This window comes from Chlorella variabilis, assembly GCF_000147415.1.
Source record: "Chlorella variabilis unplaced genomic scaffold CHLNCscaffold_17, whole genome shotgun sequence".
NCBI classification, from domain to species: Eukaryota; Viridiplantae; Chlorophyta; class Trebouxiophyceae; order Chlorellales; family Chlorellaceae; genus Chlorella; species Chlorella variabilis.
The window spans coordinates 1,047,787-1,066,960 of NW_005435071.1; the positions used below are offsets into that span (position 1 = coordinate 1,047,787).

The 19,174-nt window shown below is 68.2% G+C and overlaps 5 protein-coding genes across 5 annotated transcripts in view; 3 read left to right on the forward strand and 2 right to left on the reverse strand.

The window, feature by feature from the left end:
• The first annotated feature begins 79 nt into the window (after window positions 1-79).
• On the forward strand, window positions 80-2,303 carry CHLNCDRAFT_56266 (hypothetical protein). The gene is made up of 6 exons (XM_005845552.1): window positions 80-143; window positions 341-459; window positions 735-853; window positions 1,095-1,201; window positions 1,345-1,468; window positions 1,653-2,303. The coding sequence occupies exons 1-6, from the start codon at window positions 109-111 to the stop codon at window positions 1,977-1,979; spliced, it is 831 nt and encodes a 276-aa protein (XP_005845614.1). The 5' UTR covers window positions 80-108; the 3' UTR covers window positions 1,980-2,303.
• Window positions 2,304-5,086: 2,783 nt separating this feature from the next.
• On the reverse strand, window positions 5,087-7,357 carry CHLNCDRAFT_136871 (hypothetical protein; the record flags this gene model as incomplete). Its single annotated transcript, XM_005845653.1, has 8 exons — window positions 5,087-5,219; window positions 5,405-5,467; window positions 5,650-5,779; window positions 6,035-6,134; window positions 6,390-6,592; window positions 6,792-6,882; window positions 7,061-7,158; window positions 7,255-7,357. 8 exons carry the CDS (start codon window positions 7,355-7,357, stop codon window positions 5,087-5,089), a joined length of 921 nt encoding a protein of 306 aa, XP_005845715.1.
• Window positions 7,358-10,653: 3,296 nt separating this feature from the next.
• CHLNCDRAFT_59736 (hypothetical protein) lies at window positions 10,654-12,097 on the forward strand. The gene is made up of 5 exons (XM_005845553.1): window positions 10,654-11,006; window positions 11,145-11,263; window positions 11,411-11,561; window positions 11,704-11,760; window positions 11,851-12,097. Exons 1-5 carry the CDS (start codon window positions 10,866-10,868, stop codon window positions 12,061-12,063), a joined length of 681 nt encoding a protein of 226 aa, XP_005845615.1. The 5' UTR covers window positions 10,654-10,865; the 3' UTR covers window positions 12,064-12,097.
• A 152-nt stretch (window positions 12,098-12,249) lies between these two features.
• CHLNCDRAFT_58566 (hypothetical protein) lies at window positions 12,250-16,223 on the forward strand (the record flags this gene model as incomplete). The annotated part of the gene is made up of 13 exons (XM_005845554.1): window positions 12,250-12,539; window positions 12,695-12,782; window positions 12,931-13,103; window positions 13,241-13,307; window positions 13,486-13,593; window positions 13,732-13,888; window positions 14,033-14,252; window positions 14,374-14,464; window positions 14,580-14,647; window positions 14,854-15,000; window positions 15,217-15,367; window positions 15,586-15,704; window positions 15,909-16,223. The coding sequence occupies exons 1-13, from the start codon at window positions 12,354-12,356 to the stop codon at window positions 16,221-16,223; spliced, it is 1,890 nt and encodes a 629-aa protein (XP_005845616.1). The 5' UTR covers window positions 12,250-12,353.
• Window positions 16,224-16,529: 306 nt separating this feature from the next.
• The window catches only part of CHLNCDRAFT_136874 (hypothetical protein), a gene marked incomplete at both ends in the record, with an annotated part of 6,391 nt that continues 3,746 nt past the window's right edge, over window positions 16,530-19,174 (reverse strand). The window contains 9 exons of the mRNA XM_005845654.1: window positions 16,530-16,552; window positions 16,741-17,020; window positions 17,342-17,401; window positions 17,637-17,744; window positions 17,950-17,992; window positions 18,116-18,208; window positions 18,414-18,610; window positions 18,821-18,865; window positions 19,109-19,140. Of these exons, the coding sequence (XP_005845716.1) occupies window positions 16,530-16,552; window positions 16,741-17,020; window positions 17,342-17,401; window positions 17,637-17,744; window positions 17,950-17,992; window positions 18,116-18,208; window positions 18,414-18,610; window positions 18,821-18,865; window positions 19,109-19,140 (881 nt within the window). The remainder of the gene's footprint in view (window positions 16,553-16,740; window positions 17,021-17,341; window positions 17,402-17,636; window positions 17,745-17,949; window positions 17,993-18,115; window positions 18,209-18,413; window positions 18,611-18,820; window positions 18,866-19,108; window positions 19,141-19,174) is intronic.

Here is a 19,174-nt window from a genome sequence, read left to right on the forward strand (position 1 = left end):
CTTTCATGCTCGGACCCAGGTGATCCCCACCTTGTTGGCTAAAGACCCGGCCCAGCGCCCCCGCTCCTGTTCCCTTGCCCTGCGCAGCTCCAGGAAACCTCAGCAACCATGCAGACGGTCTCTCTGTTTGGCTCCCAGGGCACGTGAGTGCGGGCAGCCAGGAGCTTGCAGTGGAGGCTGCCCATTACTAGCTGTGGGCCTGGAGTGCAGCCTGGGTCGCCCTTTGGCAGCCCCAGCTCTCACAGTGGCTACAGATCGGAGCCTCCAGATATCGCAGACCCCAGCAGGAGCCCTGCCCTGCTCACCCAGGCCTCGCCTCCGCGTTCCCCTCTGCTTGCAGCAAGCTCCTGAAGGGCAAGGGCGCCACCAAGGCCAAGTCTGCCGTGAAGAAGGCCTCCGCCCCCCGCAAGGGCTCTGGCACCGAGCGCTCCGGCGGTGCTGGCTACCGCCAGTATGATGGTGAGCTCGCTGCGCTGATTCGATGCCGGGCAGCGCCTGCAAGAGCAGCCAAGCAGCGGGCGGGCAGCGCAGTCCTTGTATCAGGCGCTGCAGCCATCATCTTATCTTGCAGGATAGTGCTGGCTGGCCTCCCTGGGGGCCCCCTCCAGGCCTGCTGCCAGATTTTCTCGTCTCACGGGGCAGTCAGCAGCCGGTTGCGCGCCCGGGAGAGCTGTGCTGGGCCCGCAAGCCGCGCCGGTCCTGACGCGCCGCCGCCGCGCCCACCCGCCCCGCAGGCGATGCGCTGTGGCTGCCCAACACCTCCCGCCCCGCGTGGCTGGACGGCAGCCTCCCGGGCGACCGCGGCTTTGACCCCCTGGGCCTGTCCAAGCCCGTGGAGTACCTGCAGGTCGACGTGAGTGCCGCAAACGCCAGCACACGTGGACAGCCAGCACCCAGGCGGGGCCAGGACCGCAGCAGGCGTGCAGCAGCTGTCGCCCTCCCGCAGCCCCGCCCGTGCCAGCCGGCCGCCTCCGGAAGCGGGCGCGAGCGCTCCAGATTTTGGCGGCGCCACTCCGCTCTGGAGCGTGCCGCCGGCTTGCTGTCGCCGCATGCGCTGATTGGCTGCCCGCCCCCCCTCCCGCTCCCGCCTGCAGCTTGACCAGCTGGAGCAGAACAACGCGGTGAACAAGGCCGGCTCGGTGGTGGGCAGCTTCACCCCCGTCATCGACGAGGTGTCTGCCGTGCCCCTGGCGCCCTACAGGTGTGTGCGCGGGTGCAGGCCGGGCTGCCCACGCCCGATGCCGTGCCGCGCCCCGGCTTGCTTGGCGGATTGCCCTGCCCGTGCCCGCAGCTGAGCTCTCACCGCGCTCAACCCTGTTCCCCTGCGTCCCTCCCCTCCTGCAGCGAGGTGTTTGGCCTGCAGCGCTTCCGTGAGAACGAGCTGATCCACGGCCGGTGGGCCATGCTCGCCTGCCTGGGCGCCCTGGTCCAGGAGGGCGTGACCGGCGACAGCTGGGTGGCGGCGCAGGTGCGCGCCGCTGGGGCCTTCCCTCCCTTGCTCCCGCGCGCGTCTGCGCGTGCTGCTGCCGCTGCCTGGCCTGGTGCCATCTGGAGGCGGCCGCGCTGCCGGCTGCCGGCTGGGCCCGCTGTGTGCATGCCCCGCCCCCGCCCCTGCGCTCACCCTTGCGCCCCGCCGCCGCCTCCCTGTGCAGACCCTGGTGTACGACAGCCCCCAGTACGCCGGCGTGGAGCTGCCCTTCTCCATCTACAACCTGGCCATTGCCAACTCGGTGCTCATGGGCGGCGTGGAGCTGTTCCGCAACGGCGAGCTGGACCCCGAGAAGCGCTGCTACCCCGGCGGCGTCTTTGACCCGCTGTCCCTGGCCAGCGACGACAGCGAGCGCACCGACAAGCTGCGGGAGGCGGAGATCAAGCACGCGCGCCTGGCCATGGTCGGCTTCCTGGGCTACACCGTGCAGGCCTGGTACACGGGCGAGGGCGCGCTCGGCTCCCTGCGCAAGTTCGGCGAGGGCTTCTGAGCGCCCGCGCCAGCAGCAGCCCCCCGTCGCCGGCGGCCGGGCTGGCGCCCAGCCCAGCCGCGGCAGCAGCAGCCAAATCCCCCCGAGAAGAACCCCCCGTTTAATGACCCCTTGCCCACCCTCCCGCCACTCCCCTACTGTGCTCTTCCGCCTCAGCCTGCGGTGCGCCGGCCCCGGCCGCGCGCCGCAGATCCTGCTAGCAGTTTTTTCCCCTGGCGGCTTCATCACTCCGCCGGGTGTTTGCCATTTTGCTCACCACCAGCAGCTTGCGTGTCTGTCGGAACCAGAGGATGTGCATTACCTTGTGTAATACCAGCATTGCACAGATGAATTCATGGGGTGGGGTGGAAAACAGGAGGGTAGTGGATGCAGAAACTACATGGCTTGCATCGTGAAAAGAATGGGTACAGTAGTGCGGCAGTGGGGCAAAACAAAATGGACCAGGCCGGAAGGGAGAATAAACAGCGTGAGGCAGGTTGGGCAGCGGAAACACCTGGTAAGCAGTCCGAAAAGCAAGGAAAAAAACAAAACTGCATGGGACAAAATGAGGGACACCTGTCCTCACACCAGCAGGGGCGCCACCAGGCACGAAGCCCCCCACGTCCCAACCAGAGCTATGAACCAGGCCAGCGCACACGCGCCGCCGCTACAGCGGTCGCACCGCCGCACCTGCTGGTGTGGCTGGCGGCAGAGCAGCAGGCGCAGGCACGCCTCCACGCAGCCCGCTGCCCGGCCGGCCAGGCCGCCGCCGCCACGCTCTTGGGCCGTGACCTGCTGCCGCGCGCGCCGCGGGGCGGCCGCTGGCTTGGGCAGCAGCAGCAGTGTGGGCAGCAGCCAGCCGAGCGTGGTCCAGGAAAACAGCAGGGCCGCCATCCGACGTGCATTGATGTCTGCGGGCAGGCAGGCAGGACGGGGCTGGGGCCCTGTAGCGAGCGGCAGGCGGGGAAGCCAGCAGGGCACCATGTAGTGCCGGAGCTCACCGCCGGGCACGATAACTCGTATGGGTGGAGCCGCCACGGATGCCACCAGAGCCGCCCAGCCGTGGAAAGAATTCACGGCAGCATCCATCTTGGGGCCGGACAGCAGCTGCGTGCGGGGAAGGGACGGAGGCGGCTTCCTCTCACCAGCCGGCATGCGGCTGCGCAGCAAGCGCACTTGCCACAGGGACAGCAGCCAGGTCGAGCACATCGCGCTGCAACATGGTTGCTGGAGCCATGCCACGCAGCGGGCGATGCAGGCAGCACAACGTCTTGCGTTCCAGCGCCAGCCTGCCTTGCTGTTGCAGTAGACGTGCCCGCCAAACACCGCCAGCAGCAGGATGGTGCACGCTTGCAGCGCCATGTGCACCCTGAAGGGTACCCGCAGGCCCAGGCAGCTGAACCAGAGCTGCCCCACCCGTGTGGCTGCAGGCGCGGCCAGCGGGCCAGGCATGGCACAGCGGGTGTTGGTAGGCAGCAGGACTCGCTGCGGCGCGGCTTGAGAGCCCGCCACCCCTCCACCTGTGCCCACTCACCCATGATAGCTTGAAACACGCCCACCAGGCCGAAGTGCGCTGGGTTGAGCTCTGGCGCAAAGCTATCCAGCACTTCCCGATTGAACACAAAGGGCTGGGCGTACAGGAAGAAGCGCAGCAGGGCCAGGGCGGGCACACGATACCGCCCATAGCTGCGGCGGTGCAGCGTGGGCCAGGCCACGGTGATGCCCAGCACTGCAGGAGGGCAGGGGGCAGGGGGCGGCCCCACGAGCGGCAAAGACTTGGGGGCAGGCTGGCGGGTAGAGTGGGTTGGGACAAGGTGTGGTAGCGGCAGCAAGCGGGCAGACGACTTGCGGCGGCAGCAGAGGTGCAGGTACAAGCGCTGCACATTGTGCAGGGTGGCTGCTGGCATGAGCAGCGATCAAGGCAAAGGGTTTGACGCGCCACAAACTCACACGCAAGCGCACACAGGGTGATCTGCACTGTCGCGCTGGCTTGCACTAGGGGCGCCAACTTCAAGGCTGCCACACTCCACATAGCCGCCGCCAGCGCCCCAAAGCTCCTGTCCCACGAAACGACCTCATCGATCGACAACTCGCGGGTCATTAGCCGTGTGCTGTGGTGCTGCAAAGAGGAGGTGCACAATGCATACTGAAGAAGAAGCGCTGCGCCAACGGGGTGGAGTGGTAGCGGGCGCCACGTAGGCGCCGCCGCAGCGGGGCCGCCATTGGTAGTCGTCGCAGTCGCATGATTACATAGCACCACGACATTTGCATTCATGTGTATTCCTGTTGGATCAACAACACCATCGCCTGACCTGGCAAGCTCGCTGTACCACCGTGGCGAGCAGGAGCGCACTGCACTGGACTGCCTGAACCCGCAGCTTGATCGGCATTTCGTTGGCCAAGACTAGAGGGAGGTGCAACAAAATTGGAGAGGGCAATGCGTTATAATTGCAGCTGTTCTGCTCATGTACTGCTCATGGTACTGCAGGCAGCCCATTGTCAAATTATTCTCCCTCTGAATAGTTGTCTTAACACACAACATGGCTCGAAAGGGACCAGTCGCAGGCACATACGGTGGGTGGCTGGGGAAGGGGAGGGTCAGGATGGGTGCGGCCACAGATGCTGTCCAAGGCGCGCCAGGCGGCACCTTGGACCCACCCACGCTGCTGCCCCCACCCTCCTTGTCTCCAGGAGGCCCCAAGCAGCTGCCGCGCGAGCGGCGCAGGAACAAGGCCAAGTGGGGCAACGGGAAGGCGGAGAAGGTTCAGCACCAAGCCCGCGCCAGGGCCGACCACGCGGCGCGCAGGAGGCGCGCCATGCCGGCCACGCAGGTGGGCCAGCCAGTCTGCTTAGCCCCCACCGTGTGGGTTTGGCCTGAAGCCTGCACGCCTCAGGCGTGGGCTTTCTACCTTATGTGTGCAGACAACGGTGATGGGCGTCAAGCAGAACAGCGTCCTTCTGAGTAATGAGCGCTCGCCCTGAGCGCCAGCTTCCAGCGATGCTTGCTGGCCACCTGGCAAGGGCATGCTCTGTGGAATGTGCAACACAGAATGGCTACCAAATGGGAGAGCAACAGCAAGCAAGAGCGGGAACAGGAAGGAGGCAGGTGCAGGCCGTTGCATTCCGGCTCACAGCCTGCTCTTGGGCGCACCGCCGCCGCCGCCGCCGTCGCCGCCGCCGCCGGCCAGCCCCACTGCACGACTCTTGGCCTCCACGCCGCGGCTCACCCGAGTGACCATCGCACGGGGCACCAGCGGCGGCCTGCACCACCAAGGCAGGCGCGCAGCGGGCGGTCATTGCTTGAGGCAGGGGTCGGCATGGCCGCCGCCGCCAGCCTCCAAGGTGTTGAGCAGGCCACGCCAGGGAAACCGCAAGGCTGGGAGCAGGCAAAGCGGCTGGCGGCAAGCAGGGTTGGCCCAGGCAGCAGGCATGGGGAGGCCACCCACTTGCACATCCACTCCGCCCCATCCACCACCAGGGTGTGCCCCGTGATGAACGCCGCGGCGGGGCTGCGGCAGCGGCAGGGGAGGAGGGGCAGGGTGGAGCCAGGAGGAGGCAGCTGGCCAAGGTCCGGGCGCTGCACAAACACCCAGCCAGCCAACAGACCCAGCCAGGCAAGCTCGCGCCCGCTCAGCCACACGCCAGGCAGCCAAGCAAGCAGCGCGGCGCACCGCTGCCGCCCCGCCCCCACCTGCACAGGAACACGCAGGCCATGGCGATGTCCCAGCGCCGCCCCATGTGGCCCAGCGGGATGGCGCCAGACATGCTGGCAGCCGCCGTCGCGGAGCCCGCGCCGCCGCTGGGGGCCAGCTTGGCCATGCCTGCAACGAACGCAGCAGCAGCAGCAGCAGCAGCAGCAGCAGCAGCAGCAGCAGCAGCCGGCGCAGCTTCAGGCCAGGGATGGGAGGGAGGCAGGGCACCCAAGGCTGCCTGCCGGGCTGCCGGCTCTGGAAGGTGCCGCCGGCCCAGGGGCTGCACGCCCGGCCGCCGCACAGCTGGCGGCGCCTGGCTGCAAAGTAGCGCAGCAGGCGGGGGCAGGGATGCAGGCGGGGGCAGGGGCGCAGCGTGGCGCCCACCTGCGGTGCCCTCGATGGGCCCCGGCGCCACGCCCGCCGTGCGTATGCCGTAGTGTCCCCACTCCAGCCCCAGGCTGCGCGTCAGCGCATCCACCGCCGCCTGCACCCAGCCAGCCAGCCCCGCCAGCCCGGTCAGCCCCGGCAGGCAGCCCGGCTGTCGGTGCAAGGCGCGCGGCTGATGGGAGCAGGCTGTCCCGGTCCCCGCCCTCCAACGCCCTCCCGCCAATCTGCTGCCCCACTGTGCCTGCAAACCCCAGCGCACCACCTTCCCACTCCCTCAAACACGCACGCAAAGCCACGCAAACACCCTGGTTACCAACCCACCTACCCCACAGGCACCCCCACACACACGCACCTTGGCCGCCGAGGCGTGCGCCTGCCACCAGGTGGCGCCGTAGTGCAGGGTCATGGAGATGTTGATGATGCAGGCGTCCCCGCTGGCCCTCAGCGCCTCAAAGGCGGCGCGGCTGGCGTTGAAGGTGCCCAGCGCGTCAATCTCCAGCACCGTGCGGAAGCCGTTGCTGCTCAGCTGCTCCGCGGGCGACAGGAAGTTGCCGGCTGTGGGGTGCGGGGAGCGGGCGGCGCGGCTGGTGTCAGGCGGGGAGGGAGGAGCCCGAGGGCGGCACGAGGGGCGTGGCGGGGCAGCCCTCAAGGCCAGCGCCGGGCGGGGCGGCACCCAGTGCCAGCCACCTCCAGCCCCGGCAGGCCGCCGCCTCTGCCGCCACGTGCGCCAGGTGGCGGCGCCGCGGCACCTCACCAGCACAGTTGACCAGCGTGTCGAGCCGCCCGAAGCGGGCCACCGCCTCTGCCGCCATGCGCTCGCAGTCCTCGTACCGCCGCACGTCGCCCTGCAGCCGGGCAAGGCAGGCAGGCACGGGCGAGGCGGGCGGCGATGAAGCGAAGGACGGCGCCAGGCGCTGCTGCCGCTGCCGCGTGGAGCGTGGAGGGGGGGGCTACGGCCCGCCCGCGACTTCCCCAGACAGCGCAGTGCGAGTGTGGCACCTCTTGCTGCTGCCTTGCCTGCACCCAGTGGGCGGCCACGCCCTCGGCGCCAAGCGTCTGGCAGGCGTCGCGGAGCACCGCCTCGCGCCGCCCCGAGATGACCACCTTGGCACCGTGCAGGCCTGCAGGCGCGGGTCAGGCTCAGGGGCAGCTGAGGGGTGTTGAGAAGGCTGCAGGCACGCTGCTCCCCGCCCATCTCCGACACATCCTGGCCGCACCCAGTTGCCTGGCGATCTCCAGGCCTATGCCACTGCCTCCCCCCGTGACAAGCGCCACCCTGTGGGCCAGGGTGCCTGGCTTGAAGGGCGACTGCGGCTCCATGTTTTCTGTGTGGTGCACGTGGGTGCTCTTGGGAGGAAGAGAAGAACACAGACGTTGCGCATGTGACTTCGCCGAAATGCCCGGGGTTTCAAAGCTGTGATGGGTCTGGAGCGCCGCTGCCGCTGAGTCACTGACCGCTGGCGGCAGCACCGGCACATGGCCCGCGCCGCCTGCCGCAGCCTCTGTGCGCTCTCTCTTTGTGCAGCACTGCTTTCCTTGATGCATAGCTGGATGTCGTGGCGCTCGACCAAGTGGCTGATTGGCCTATGGCGCCCTCTGGCTAATGTGTGATGCCGCAAGGCTGGCAGTGGCCCATCGGGCCCCCAAAGCCCGCCCTCCCCGCAATGCCAGCGAGCACAGCGCCTGTGAGGACACTGCACATATATTGCTCCAACACCGCTTGCACATAGCCTGATGTAGTGCCATGATGCCATGCCCGTTGTTGTGTTGGGTCAGTGGGGCAGCTTCACCGGCAGGTGCGGGCACTGATGGCAGCGAGGCCATCCCACCTGTTATTCGTCAGCCTGCTGATCAGCTGGACTCGGGTGGTAGGCCCTGCATGCTCAAAAGCTCCACAGCACTGCTGCCTTGGGGCCCATCGGGCCTGGGAACGGGGCTCGCCGCCAACTTGCCTGGTGCCGTTGGCGCCGCCGTTGGCGCCCGGTGCCGCTGCCCTGCAAGGATGGGAGCCCCGTCCTGCCGACTAAAGTTCATGGTGGCTGTGGCTGGTAGAGCAGCATGTGTTGGAGCTGGGGGTGGTTCAAGAAACCTTTGAAATCGTCGAGGGGACGGACGTCCTCCTCAGGATTTCTTTCCACCTCAGAAGGGGTCTCTAAGACCTTGCACGGCTTCTTTCCCTCCGGTCTTGCCCTCTGCAGCCCATACATCGCTGCACAGAGCATCCAGATGCCTTTCAACATCGATTTGGAGGCCCAAACCGCGCTGCAAGTTCGAATTCGGGCGACGCCCGTCAACTTCCCACTAGCAGCCGGCTGGCCGCGCAACTGCACTGTTTCAGACGACCCCCGCGTCGTTGTGGAGTCTGTGAGTGATTACCCTCCCACCACGCCACCCATACCTCCCTCTACTGCCGTCGGAAGCCTCGCACCACGCTGACCCAGCGCCTCACCTCCCCCACCGCGCAGCCAGCGCCGTCAACAACGCCGCAGGTCGGTTTGCGCAGTAAACAGGGCATGCAGCTGCGCTGCGGGGGCGGCAGGCCGCCGGCAGCGGCTGAGCGCCCGGCGTGAGCGGGCAATGCATCGGTGCTGCCAGTGCCTCACCCTGAGAAGAAGGGCCGCCCTCTGGAGAGGGGGGTCTGCCCGCGCACATCATGAGGCAAGCGGGCAGGCCCCGACGCCCGCCCAGAACCACCCTGAACCTGGCTGCTGGCTGCGGGACTGGCCGTCGCCGCCGCTTTGCTGCAGGGGTCGCTTGGCGCACTAACAACGCAGCTTGATGCTCCTGGCGGGCAGCCGGCATGACGAGCACCACAGGACTTGGACTGGCTGCCGCTGTGATGAACCTGTTGGCGGTGAGTGCGGCAGCCAGGCCCACGCATGGCGGTGGCGGTGGCGGCGAGCTGGCCAGCTCCGGCCGGAAGCTCGCCTCACACCCTCCCACTCCGTCCCTTGCCCTGCAGTGCGCTGCCGCCTGCACTGCCGTCTTGCTGGTGCTGGACCAGCCCATGGCCCAGCAGCCATGGGCTGGTCCAGCAGCAGCGTTCTGACTGGACAGACCGTACCATCATAGCCGCCGGCCTGGTGTCGGCTGCCTGCGCCCTGGCGACAGCGGTCCGCCAGGTGAGAGCAGAGCTATGCACGCGTTCAGCCTCGGCTGGCCTGGGTTTGCCCAGCTGCCTGCGCCTCGCCCAGGGTTACTTCAGGCTGCCATGGCTGTAGCTTCAATGACTCCGCCCTCGTCTGCCGCCTGGCTTGCTCCGCTGCTGCAGGTGCACTATGGCAGCGCCGCCAGCTGCTCTAAGCTGGGCGCCGCGCTGCCCGCCATTGGCGCCCTCGCACACATTGCCATGATGGGCACTCTGACAGGTGCGTTTGTGGGTGCGCTGCTCCGTGCCCTGGCGCACCATACCGCCACCACGACTGTCTGCCGACTGGCGCCTCCAGCTTGCTTGCTGACAGGCTGTGATGCCCGTCCCGCTGCCCCGCCCCCCTGCCTGCAGTCTTCTGGTGCTGCTTCGCCACCCGCCGCTACTACAAGCCATTTGGTGGCGGCCCCAGGGGAGGCCAGGTGGTGCTGCGCCCGGTCAACTACTTCCACCACTGGCACCACTGGAGCGACGAGGAGATGGCGCTGTATGCGTTTGGCTGCGTCGGCGGCACCGCCGCCTGGCTGCTGGCGTTGGCGGCCGCCGCGCTCGACCGCCGCCGCGCCACGGCCATCGAGCGCGCGGCCGACGCCGCCAGCCGGTTGATGAAGGGCGGCCTGGGCGGCGGCACGACCGGCAGGAGTAAAGGCGGCGAAGACGCCAGCAGAAGAGGGAGCGGGACGCCCAAATGCTCAACACCCACGCTGCGGGAACCGCTCCTGCCTACCACAGCCCAGTGATGGCTGCTCATTGAGTGAGCCACCACCGGCAGCAAATAAATTACCCCAATTCTTCGCATAAGGTGGCCCCCCTAGCCCCGCCTGCACTCTGATCAACCATTGCCTGGCGCTCTCAGGCTGAAATCGAGCTGTGAGCTTCACCTGCTGTCACATGCCCTCCCCCGCCGCCCTCTGCCACGGCCGGGCCTGCAATTTTTTCTCTTGCGTGTTCACATCCCTGCAAATGTTGCGTACTTTTCGTTTTTGTTTAGATGAACAGCTTCCCTGCGCCCTGGTGCCTGCCCACCCCTCGCCCTTCTCACCACGCCCTCCCGCTATAGTGTACGACTTTCAAACTTTCCCATTGCCCCCATTCAGTGTACCAAATTTTCAATTTGAGCGCTACTTCTTTCTCCTGCATCACCTCTTTAAGTCACCATCAACAGCTGATGGAAGAGAGCCATTCTTGGGTCGCCGACGCGTCAGTACGTCAGTACACGCAGCACAGCCTGGGGAGGGGCGGCGCCGTAGGCAACTGGCAGGCCTGGTGCGCTTGCAGTTATCACGGGCCGGCACTGGGCAGGCTTGCCTGTGTGACGTCTGGGTGGCTGGAAGGGCCGCTGGCTGCAGTACATGCCTGCGCTCATGGCGGCAGCTAGCGGTGTCACGCCAGCTGGCCGTCCCATGCCTGAATGTTTCCTCCTCTTCTCCACATTACAGCTGTGGTCGACTCCCTCTGTTCATCGCCTGTTACTGCAGCTAGCTTAAAAGCAGGTCGGGTGAGCAGAGCTGGACTCGGAGCTGAGACTCGGGATTGGCTTCAGCTTTCGAGCAGTACACTGTGCGTGTTGTCGGCACACTGTGGGTTGCGCAAGCAGCCGCAGGGCGCAACACCTGCCGCCGCCGCCAGCGGGAAGCGGAGCCGTCTCCACCTGCCAGTGCCTGTTAGCAGGCGGCTTCAATGCAGCAGCAGGAACCCTGCCAGCACCCTCCCTCCTCTCTCCACATCGAGCCATACGTTCGACAAGAGGCAGAATTCTGGCCGGCCGTGGGCCGCCATGTCTTGGCGCAAGCGACAGAGGATACAGTCGTTGTGTACCAGGCACGGCGCCGCAGTGGCCCTTTGCTCATGCTCCTGCTTGCGCCACCGCAGTGTTGGTTGCCTGGATGGCTGCAAAGGGTGGCACCAGCATGCATGCCGAAGGTGAGCAATGGGCCACAGCTCCTGCCGCCGGTGCAGGCATACACGCCTTCGATCGGCGTCCTGGCTGCCGGGCAGGGCGACTTCCGGGGCATCCCTGGGTTCAGCGAAACCCGCATGACGTGGGTGAAGACCAACTTTCTGTGGATGGCATTCAGGTGAGGCCCGCTGCTGAGTCGGCGCCTGCAGCACGCCATGCGCAAGCAGGCAGGAAGGCAAGCAGGCACGGCATGCCACTCGAAGCGGTCTGTGACCCGCCTCCCTGCCTTCCTGCGTGCCTCCTTCCTCGCTCTCATGCACCACAGGTGTGGCTGGGCCAGCAAGCCAAACCAAGAGACTGTGCTGGCCATCACGCTGAAGCGGCCCTTCTTCGAGCGCATGCTGGCGGCATCCCTCTCCACCTCTGCTGGCACCACGGCCAAGGGGCCATGCATCGGGGCTGATGTCGTGCTGCAGGCGCGGCTGGCTGCCACCCTGCACCATGCCACACATCCCTGGCGCCTGCACCTTGCACCTGCCGCGGCCTGGACAGGGCGGGCAGGCAACCCTGGACCCTGCTGCATTACTGCAAAGCTGTTGTGCCTCTCCTCTGCTGCAGTGGGACCCTGACCACCTGCCCGATGGCAGCAAGCATCCTGGCAGGCGGGCAGTGCAGGTAGTTGCTGCCATGAAAGGTCCCATCCAGCCACTGAATGGGGCACGCATTCGTCCGTGCACATGTGGTGGCCCGTCGCCTCTGCTGCAGCTGGGCCTGAGGGGCGGCGTGCGAGACGAGTACATTTCCGGCAGGCACACCGTGTGCATCGAGGATATCACTCCCTTTGTGAGAGAGATGGGGGCCATAGCCGCAGGAGGCGAGCCGCGCTGGGTCGGCCTGCTGGTGCCGTCTGAGCGGGTGCTGCGGCTGCGCGATGAGGTGAGGTCCCACATTGCGGCGGATGCCCACCCTGTGCACTAGAAGAAATAAACGGCCTGTAAACAATCGCGAGGCTCTACAGAGCTCATACACCAGGCATTGGGCAAATTGCATTCAATGCAACCCCAGAGCGCGACGGCGTGTCGCGCCTGCTAGGGCGCCGCCCCGCCAGCTGGACCTGTGAAGTTCAAGCCTCAGGTTCCTGAAATGCAATGAAGTTGGGCCGTTAATCTGCGCATGCCGTGAGCGAGCCAAGGAGGCGACACTTCGCTTGAGGCGGAGGGCCACCTGCCGCTTTGCGGGCTTGCAGCGCCTCACGGCACGCAAGCTCAATGCCGCATAGCGCTCTGCTGTCATGGCTGCTGCTGCTGCTGCTCTGCGGAGCCCGCGGCTGCGCCTGCCATGGCGGCGGCGGGCGCCACCTGCGCCTGTCTGTGCAGCCCAACGACACCCAGATCTCCAATGATCCTGGGCTGGACCCTGCGGTCACAGACTTTGAGCTGGACGATCCACGAGTGGTGGGTCCCAGCCTGCCTGCTTGCCTGCTGTGTGCAAGCGAGCGGCAGCAGCAGCGATGCATCCTGCCAAAGCGCCGCTGCTATGCCACTTGCATGCTCACCGCCAGTTCCATGCCGACTTTCATCCTGCGCCTGTGCCTCCCTCGTGCGTGCAGGCGCGCACGGCGGTGGGCTGGGAGCCGGAGGGTGTCCACCTGACGCTGTGGACCCGCGACTCTGTCCTTGTCAGCTGGCAGACGGGAGGTGGGTGTGGGGCGTGAGACGCGCAGGCCAGGCGCCGCCGCCTTGGGCAGTTGCACACCAGTTGCTGCTCCCATGGCGCCAGAGTGCGGGTCGGGGCTCCTGGACCAGCGCCCAGCTGGCGTTTTGGGCTGGACGCGCCCTGCCGCAGAGCCGCGGGTGGCGCCCGCCAGCAGCCCGCCCGAGCCGCATGATGCGGCAGAGGTGGCGGGGGTGGTGCGGTACGGTGAGGCGCCTGGGCGGTACACCCAGACGGTATCCGACGGCACCGACGTCACCTACGCCTACGCTTATGACGAGGCCGCCGGCGGCATGGCGTATCAGGTGCGTGCGGGGCGAGGCGACGGCGCCAGGGGTGCCCCGCCGTTGCCGGGTGCCGCTGCGATTGTGTGGGGCAGATTGCGGCTCATTCCCCCTCGCCTCGCCCTGTGTCTCACTCCCAACCCTGCTCCGCCCGGCAGAGCCCCATCCTGCACCACGTGCTGCTCAAGGGCCTCCAGGCAGGGCAGACGTACTACTACCGTGTGGGTGAGCCCCATCGGCGCTGGACCCTGCTACCATCACACATGCCAACAGGCTGCTCCCGCGTCTCCATCACCGCGTCCCTCCCACATGTTGCTGGGCAGCAGCACGTGGGAGAGTGCTGTCCCCGGACCGACTGTCCCACACCGCTGCCTGCCCCCGCCTGCCTGCCATGCCGCGCCAGGCGGGCGCCACCCCAACGGCACCGCCACGCCCGACGGCAAGGAGTTCAGCTTTGCCATGCCCGCCGCGCCGCCTGCCCAGCTCAGAGTCGGCATCATCGGCGACCCAGGTGGGCGGCTGGGCTGCCGGGAGGCGGCGGGGCTCCCCGATGCCTGCTTCCTTTGTTTCCTTTGTTTGATCACCAGCGTCCCGCACACCTGCCCACCGGCCACCCCCATGCATCAACTCTCCCCTGCCCCCCTTGCAGGCCAGACCCACAACACCTCCACCACGCTGCAGCACCTGGCCGCCAGCCAGCCCGACGTGGTGCTGGTGCTGGGTGACCTCTCCTACGCCGACCTCTACTTCTCAAACGACACCTCCAACGCCTGGTCCTTCCCCTCCCCGCCCTCCACCCAGCAGCTGTGAGCGCCGCACTTGCCGGCGCGGGAAACCCGCCGCCGCTGCGCAGCGCGAGCATGCACGCACGTGGCGGCACGCCCCCTGCATCCCGGCGCCTCTCATGCGCACGGCCATGTTGTCCCATGCCCGCCGCTTGCGCTGCGCAGGCGATGGGACAGCTGGGCGCGGCTGTTTGAGCCGCTGCTGGCGTCTGTGCCTGCCATCTATATTGGAGGCAACCACGAGGTGGAGCACCAGCCAAACAATGCCACCTTCGCCGCCTTCAACGCGCGCTACCCGCAGCCCAAGGCGAGCACCGCGCCGCGCTGCTTCTGCGGCCTCCCTTGCCACCAGCCTCGGCCTCGCCAGCCTCGCCATCGGCCGCCGGTCGGGATGGCCGTGCCTGGTGCCATTTCGGCTGGGCGGCATGCATCGCGTCACAGATGGCTCCTGCCTTCTCAGAAGTCTGCTGGGCTTGCCGCTCCCCGCCCTGTGTGTTCCTCCGCAGCAGGGCCCCTCTACAATCAACACCACCCCCAACAATGCCTCCCACTACCTCAACGCCTCCAACCACCTCCAGTTCGTCAACACCTCAGACTGTGGGTGCAGCCGGCAGCCTCAGCCCCCGCCTTGCGCTTGCACCGAGCCTGCCAGCCCCCCTGCTGACCCTGCTTGCCCCCCGGGCCTTGCCCCCGCGCACCCGCCACCCTGCAGACGAGGTGCAGGGCGGGTACTGGTCGGTGCAGCTGCCCTGGATGCATGTCATCGCCCTGAACAACTATGTGAGAGGTCTCTTCGGCTGTGACTGGCCGGCGCATTGCACCGACGCTTGAGCAGGAGGCAATGGGGGACGGCAGCTGCCTCCTGCTCGCCGCCGCCTCGCCTGTCCCTGCCGGCCCTCCCCCGCTGCCCTGAAGGCTTCTCCGCTTCGGGTGCCCGGCTCATTCGCTGCTGCTGCGTGTGCTGGCATTTTCCCCCCCGCCCGCAGCTGCCACATGACCCGGCCTCGCAGCAGTACAAGTGGGCCGCCGCTGAGCTGGCGGCGGTGGACCGTACCGCCACGCCCTGGCTGGTGGTGGTCATGCACGGCGCGCCGCGCACCACCTACGCCCCGCCCTGGGGCGGCATGTTCAAGGTCGGCGGCGTGTGGGGGGTGGGGAGGGCGGAGCGGCCGGATGGCCTGTCGGCTGATGGCCTGCTTCGTTGCTGGGCACCCCACACAGCCTGCCACCGGCCGGCGCCGCGCTGCCACCTGGCGCCCCGCTGTTTCCCCCCCCCACCCCTGCCGTGTGCCCTGCGCCCTGCTACACAATCACTGCGGCGTCCCCACTTCCCCGCACCGCACCCGCAGGAGCTGGAGGAGTTCATGGCGCACTACGAGCCGCTGTTTTACGGCGCCCAGGTGGACCTGGTGCTGTCGGGGCACGTGCACAGCTACGAGCGCTCCCTGCCGCTCTTCAACTACAGCGTCGACCCTTGCGGCCCCGCATACATCGTAGTGGGTGGGTTGCGGCGGCCGTGTGCCGCGCACGCTGCGCATGCTGCGCGCGCTGGGCTGCGCTGAATGGTGGGCGTGCACGGCGTCCGTGATCCCCCCCGCCCAGGCCCCGGCAGCCCCGGCGGCAGCGCTGCGCGGCGTGCTGTGGGGCAGGCGGGAGGGCCTGCCTGCCGGCTTGCCCGCCCGTGCGCCCACCCTGCGGCACCTTCCTGGCCCGCGCAGGCGACGGCGGCAACGCGGAGGGCCCCGAGCAGCACTTTGTGGATGTGGACCCTCCCGACTGGTGCACTAACACCAGCCTGGTCAAGCTGCCCAGCTACCAGCCCACCATGACCGGAGAGGTGAGGCGCCGCTTGTGGCCGCGCTGGTTCCGCCGCCATGGCAGGGGGAACCCCGCACCTGTGCCTGCGTGGGGCGGCGCCTGACGGCAGGCCCGAGGCGGCATGGATCCCCGCTGGCGGAGCCTGCGACTTCACAACACCTGCTGTGCGCCGAGAGCCCTCCCCAACCGCTCCCCAACAGTGTATGCTGTGCATGCTGTGCAGCCCACCCTGGTGTTCTATCCTGACGGCTCCTATTGCCCCACCTCCCAGCCAGCCTACTCGGCCTTCCGGGAGCCGTCGTTTGGGCACGGCCTGCTGCTGGTGCGCGACGGCGGCACCGCCGACTGGTCCTGGCAGAGGAACCAGGAGGGCGAGGCGCGGGTGGCGGACCGCGTGACGCTGCTGAGGGGCGGGGGCTGCCCGCAGGCGGCGCGGCAGGCAGGCGGCCGAGGCGGTGGCGGCGAGCGGCACGTCGCGGCGGCGGGCGGGCTGCCCCTGGCTGCAGGCGCGGCTGCCGGGGCGGCCATGCAGGCATGAAAGTGACGCCGCGGTCTGGCCCAAGTGCTCCTTTCGCTCTTTCACTTGTTCCCCCTTGTTCCTTGCTCTGTTGCATTGCAAACTCTGCAGCCTGTGAAATGTGACCAGGCCCAGCTCAATCAGTCAAGCGGCTATCTCAGTTCTTCAACGGCTGGCACCGCAAAAATTCACTTACTTCACGTACTCAACAAAGGCGGGTTTTACCATGCCGCCTTTGTGTGGCAGGGTGGCAACCGCAGGCGTGCCGACCCAGGCAGCGTGATGCTGGGCATAGGCAGCAGCCGCCTGGAAAGGCTGCGCTGTCGATCAGTGCAGCACGGCCGCCGCGGCTGCAAGGAGCAGCGCAATGAGCGCCGCGGGCAGCCCCTGCAGCACAGGCGGCGCAGCAGCGGGGAGAGCGCACTGAACGGCGGCCGAGAGGGGGGCGGGCAGCAGCCGGAGCGGGAGCAAGGCCCCGGCCGGCAGCAGGCACCCCGGCGCCGCCGAGCCTGCCCAGCCGCCTGGCTTGCCTGCGCACGCGTGGCGGCGGCCGAGGCCGGCGCCGGCGCCGGCGCTGGCGCTGGCGCCGGCGAGGCGCTGGAGCCGCCGCCTGCCGCGGGGCTGGGCGCGGGCGCGGGCGCGGGCGCCGGCGTCGGGCTGGCTGACGCGGCGGCGGGTATGGCCAGCGGATCAGCTGTGAACAGGTTGTCAGGGTCCACCTGGGCCTTCAGGCCCTGCAGCCAGGCGGTGTTGGTGCCGTAGTAGCTCTCCAGAGGGTCGGCGCCCACCTGGATGTCGTAATAGTTTATGTATGCCGGCTGCGGGCAGGCGGCAGGCAGGGAGGGGGAGGGCAGGCAGGTGGGAAGACGACAGCGCCGCGAGGGGGAGGGCAGGCGGGAGGAGGCAGGGGGCGGGGTGAGCGGGCGGGGCGGGGCGGCGACGGGCAGCCAGGCTGCGGCCTTGATCGCCGAGCGGTCACAACGGCGCCACCACCCCGCTGGCCTGGCCTGGCGCAGCGCCCCCGCAGCCGGCCGGCCGGCCTTCTGGCCCCATCCCCTGCCCAGCCTGCGCCCATGCGCCACCGAACTCCACCCATCAGCCTCGTCAGCTCAGCTCCTGCTGCCCTGGCCGGCACCCACCCGGTTGGGATCAAAGAAGGGGTCCAGAGCCGCCTGCATCTGCTCAATCAGCGGGATGACCTGCAGCAGCAGCGGCGGGGTGGCGCGCAGGCCAGCGAGGCGGGAAGCGCTGGGGCCGGGGGCAGCCGGTTTGGTCACGTGCAAGGCCGGCCCGGGCCTGGCGGTGGGCGCAGCAAGGCACGGCACGCGCTGCCGCCGCTGCCAGGCGGCACGCAGCAACACCTTAACACACCACACCACAGCCGTCACCCACCACAGCACAGCACAGCACACCACGCCACACCACGCCACGCACCTTGTGTGTCATAACATCCTTGCGCCACTCCGCGCCGTACTGGATGCTGAACAGCGCGCCGCGGTGCACAAAGCCGGTGGCGTTGGGCGCCACCGCCCCCACCGCGCCCTGCAGCGCGCGCGGCGGGCAGGGAGGGCAGGCAGGCAGGTAGACAGTTCCTGCTGCTGCTCCTGCACAGCTCCTCCTGCCGCTGCTTCTGCACTTGCGTCATGGCAATCTGCTGCCACTGTTCTGGTAAGGTGCACCGGGCGCACGGGTGCCACACGCCGCTGTCGCCACCGGGGGGAGCTGCCGTGCGTCTACCAGCACTCACCGGCGTGCCGCCAAACATGTCCAGCTCAACATAGCCGCCATACCTGCAGGCGGGCAGGGGGCCGGGGGCCGGGGCGTGCGCTGTGGAGGCGCAGCACAGCGCACGGCGCCCGCTGCGGCAGCCGGCGCGCCGCAGCTGCAGCAGCAGCTGCTCGCCGCCGCCTCACTTGTCGATCTTGGCCTCCCACTCGATCATGGTCTGCCAGGCGGCGTCAGACACCTCCTCCATGGCGAAGAAAGACTTGAGCTTGAAGTAGGTCCTGCACATGGGCGGCGCACGCTGGGCGGCGCCATCAAGAGTGCGGCGAGCGCGCCTGGCAGCGCCCGGCGGGCGGGCCGCCCCTGCACGCATGCCGCCGCTGCGTGCCTCCATCAGCCCCGGGGCCCAGCCAGCCGCTATTGAGCTGCACCCGACTGCTCGGGCTGTGCGCCTGTACCGCTGCCCCGTACCGCCCGGCACCGCACCTGTACTTCTTCTCCATGGCCGCGATGTTGAGCAGGTCGGCGGGCTGCTTCACCACCTCATCATAGAAGGCCTGGTACATGACGCTGTGGATCCAGTCCATCTCCTGCCAGTCCGGCGGGGCCGTCACGTTCCAGCCGGTACCGGCGCCCAGCAGGCCCTCCGACGCCAGCAGCGACTGCAGCTCTTTCTTGGGGCCCTGCACGCGCAAACGCCAGGGCGGGCAGGCAGGGGAAGCCGAGCGGGCACGCAGGGGAAGCAGCGCATGTCAGGGATGCGTGCGCTTGGCTGCACACAAACGATGGGAGCGGCTGGGGCAGGGCAGGGCGGGGTGCTACGGTGGGACGCCGCCCAGGTGCCGCCCAGGTGCGCACTGTGCGCCTGCGGTACATCTTGCAGTGCAACGCACCGGGTACTGGCATAGCACGTCGATCTCGCCCTTGTCGATGTTCAGCTGCGGGGCGGGGGAGGTGCGGCGGCAGGGACAGGTGAGACCAGCGGCCGCGCCGCCTGCCTGCCAGCAGGAGGATGCAGGCAGCCAGCGGCCCAAAGCTGCGCACATGCACAGCTAGCCAGCCAGCCAGGCCCCACACGCAGTGGTGGGCCATGACTGGGCAGCCCAGCCTGCGCCCGGCCGGCTGCCGCTCGCCTGCAGGCCCAGCTTGTTGTTGCCGCGGGGCAGCCAGTCCTTCTGGACGTAATTGAGGTAGGCCAGAGCCTGGGAGGAGACTGCAGCAGGGAGGCAAGCAGAGGGGCCCCAGGG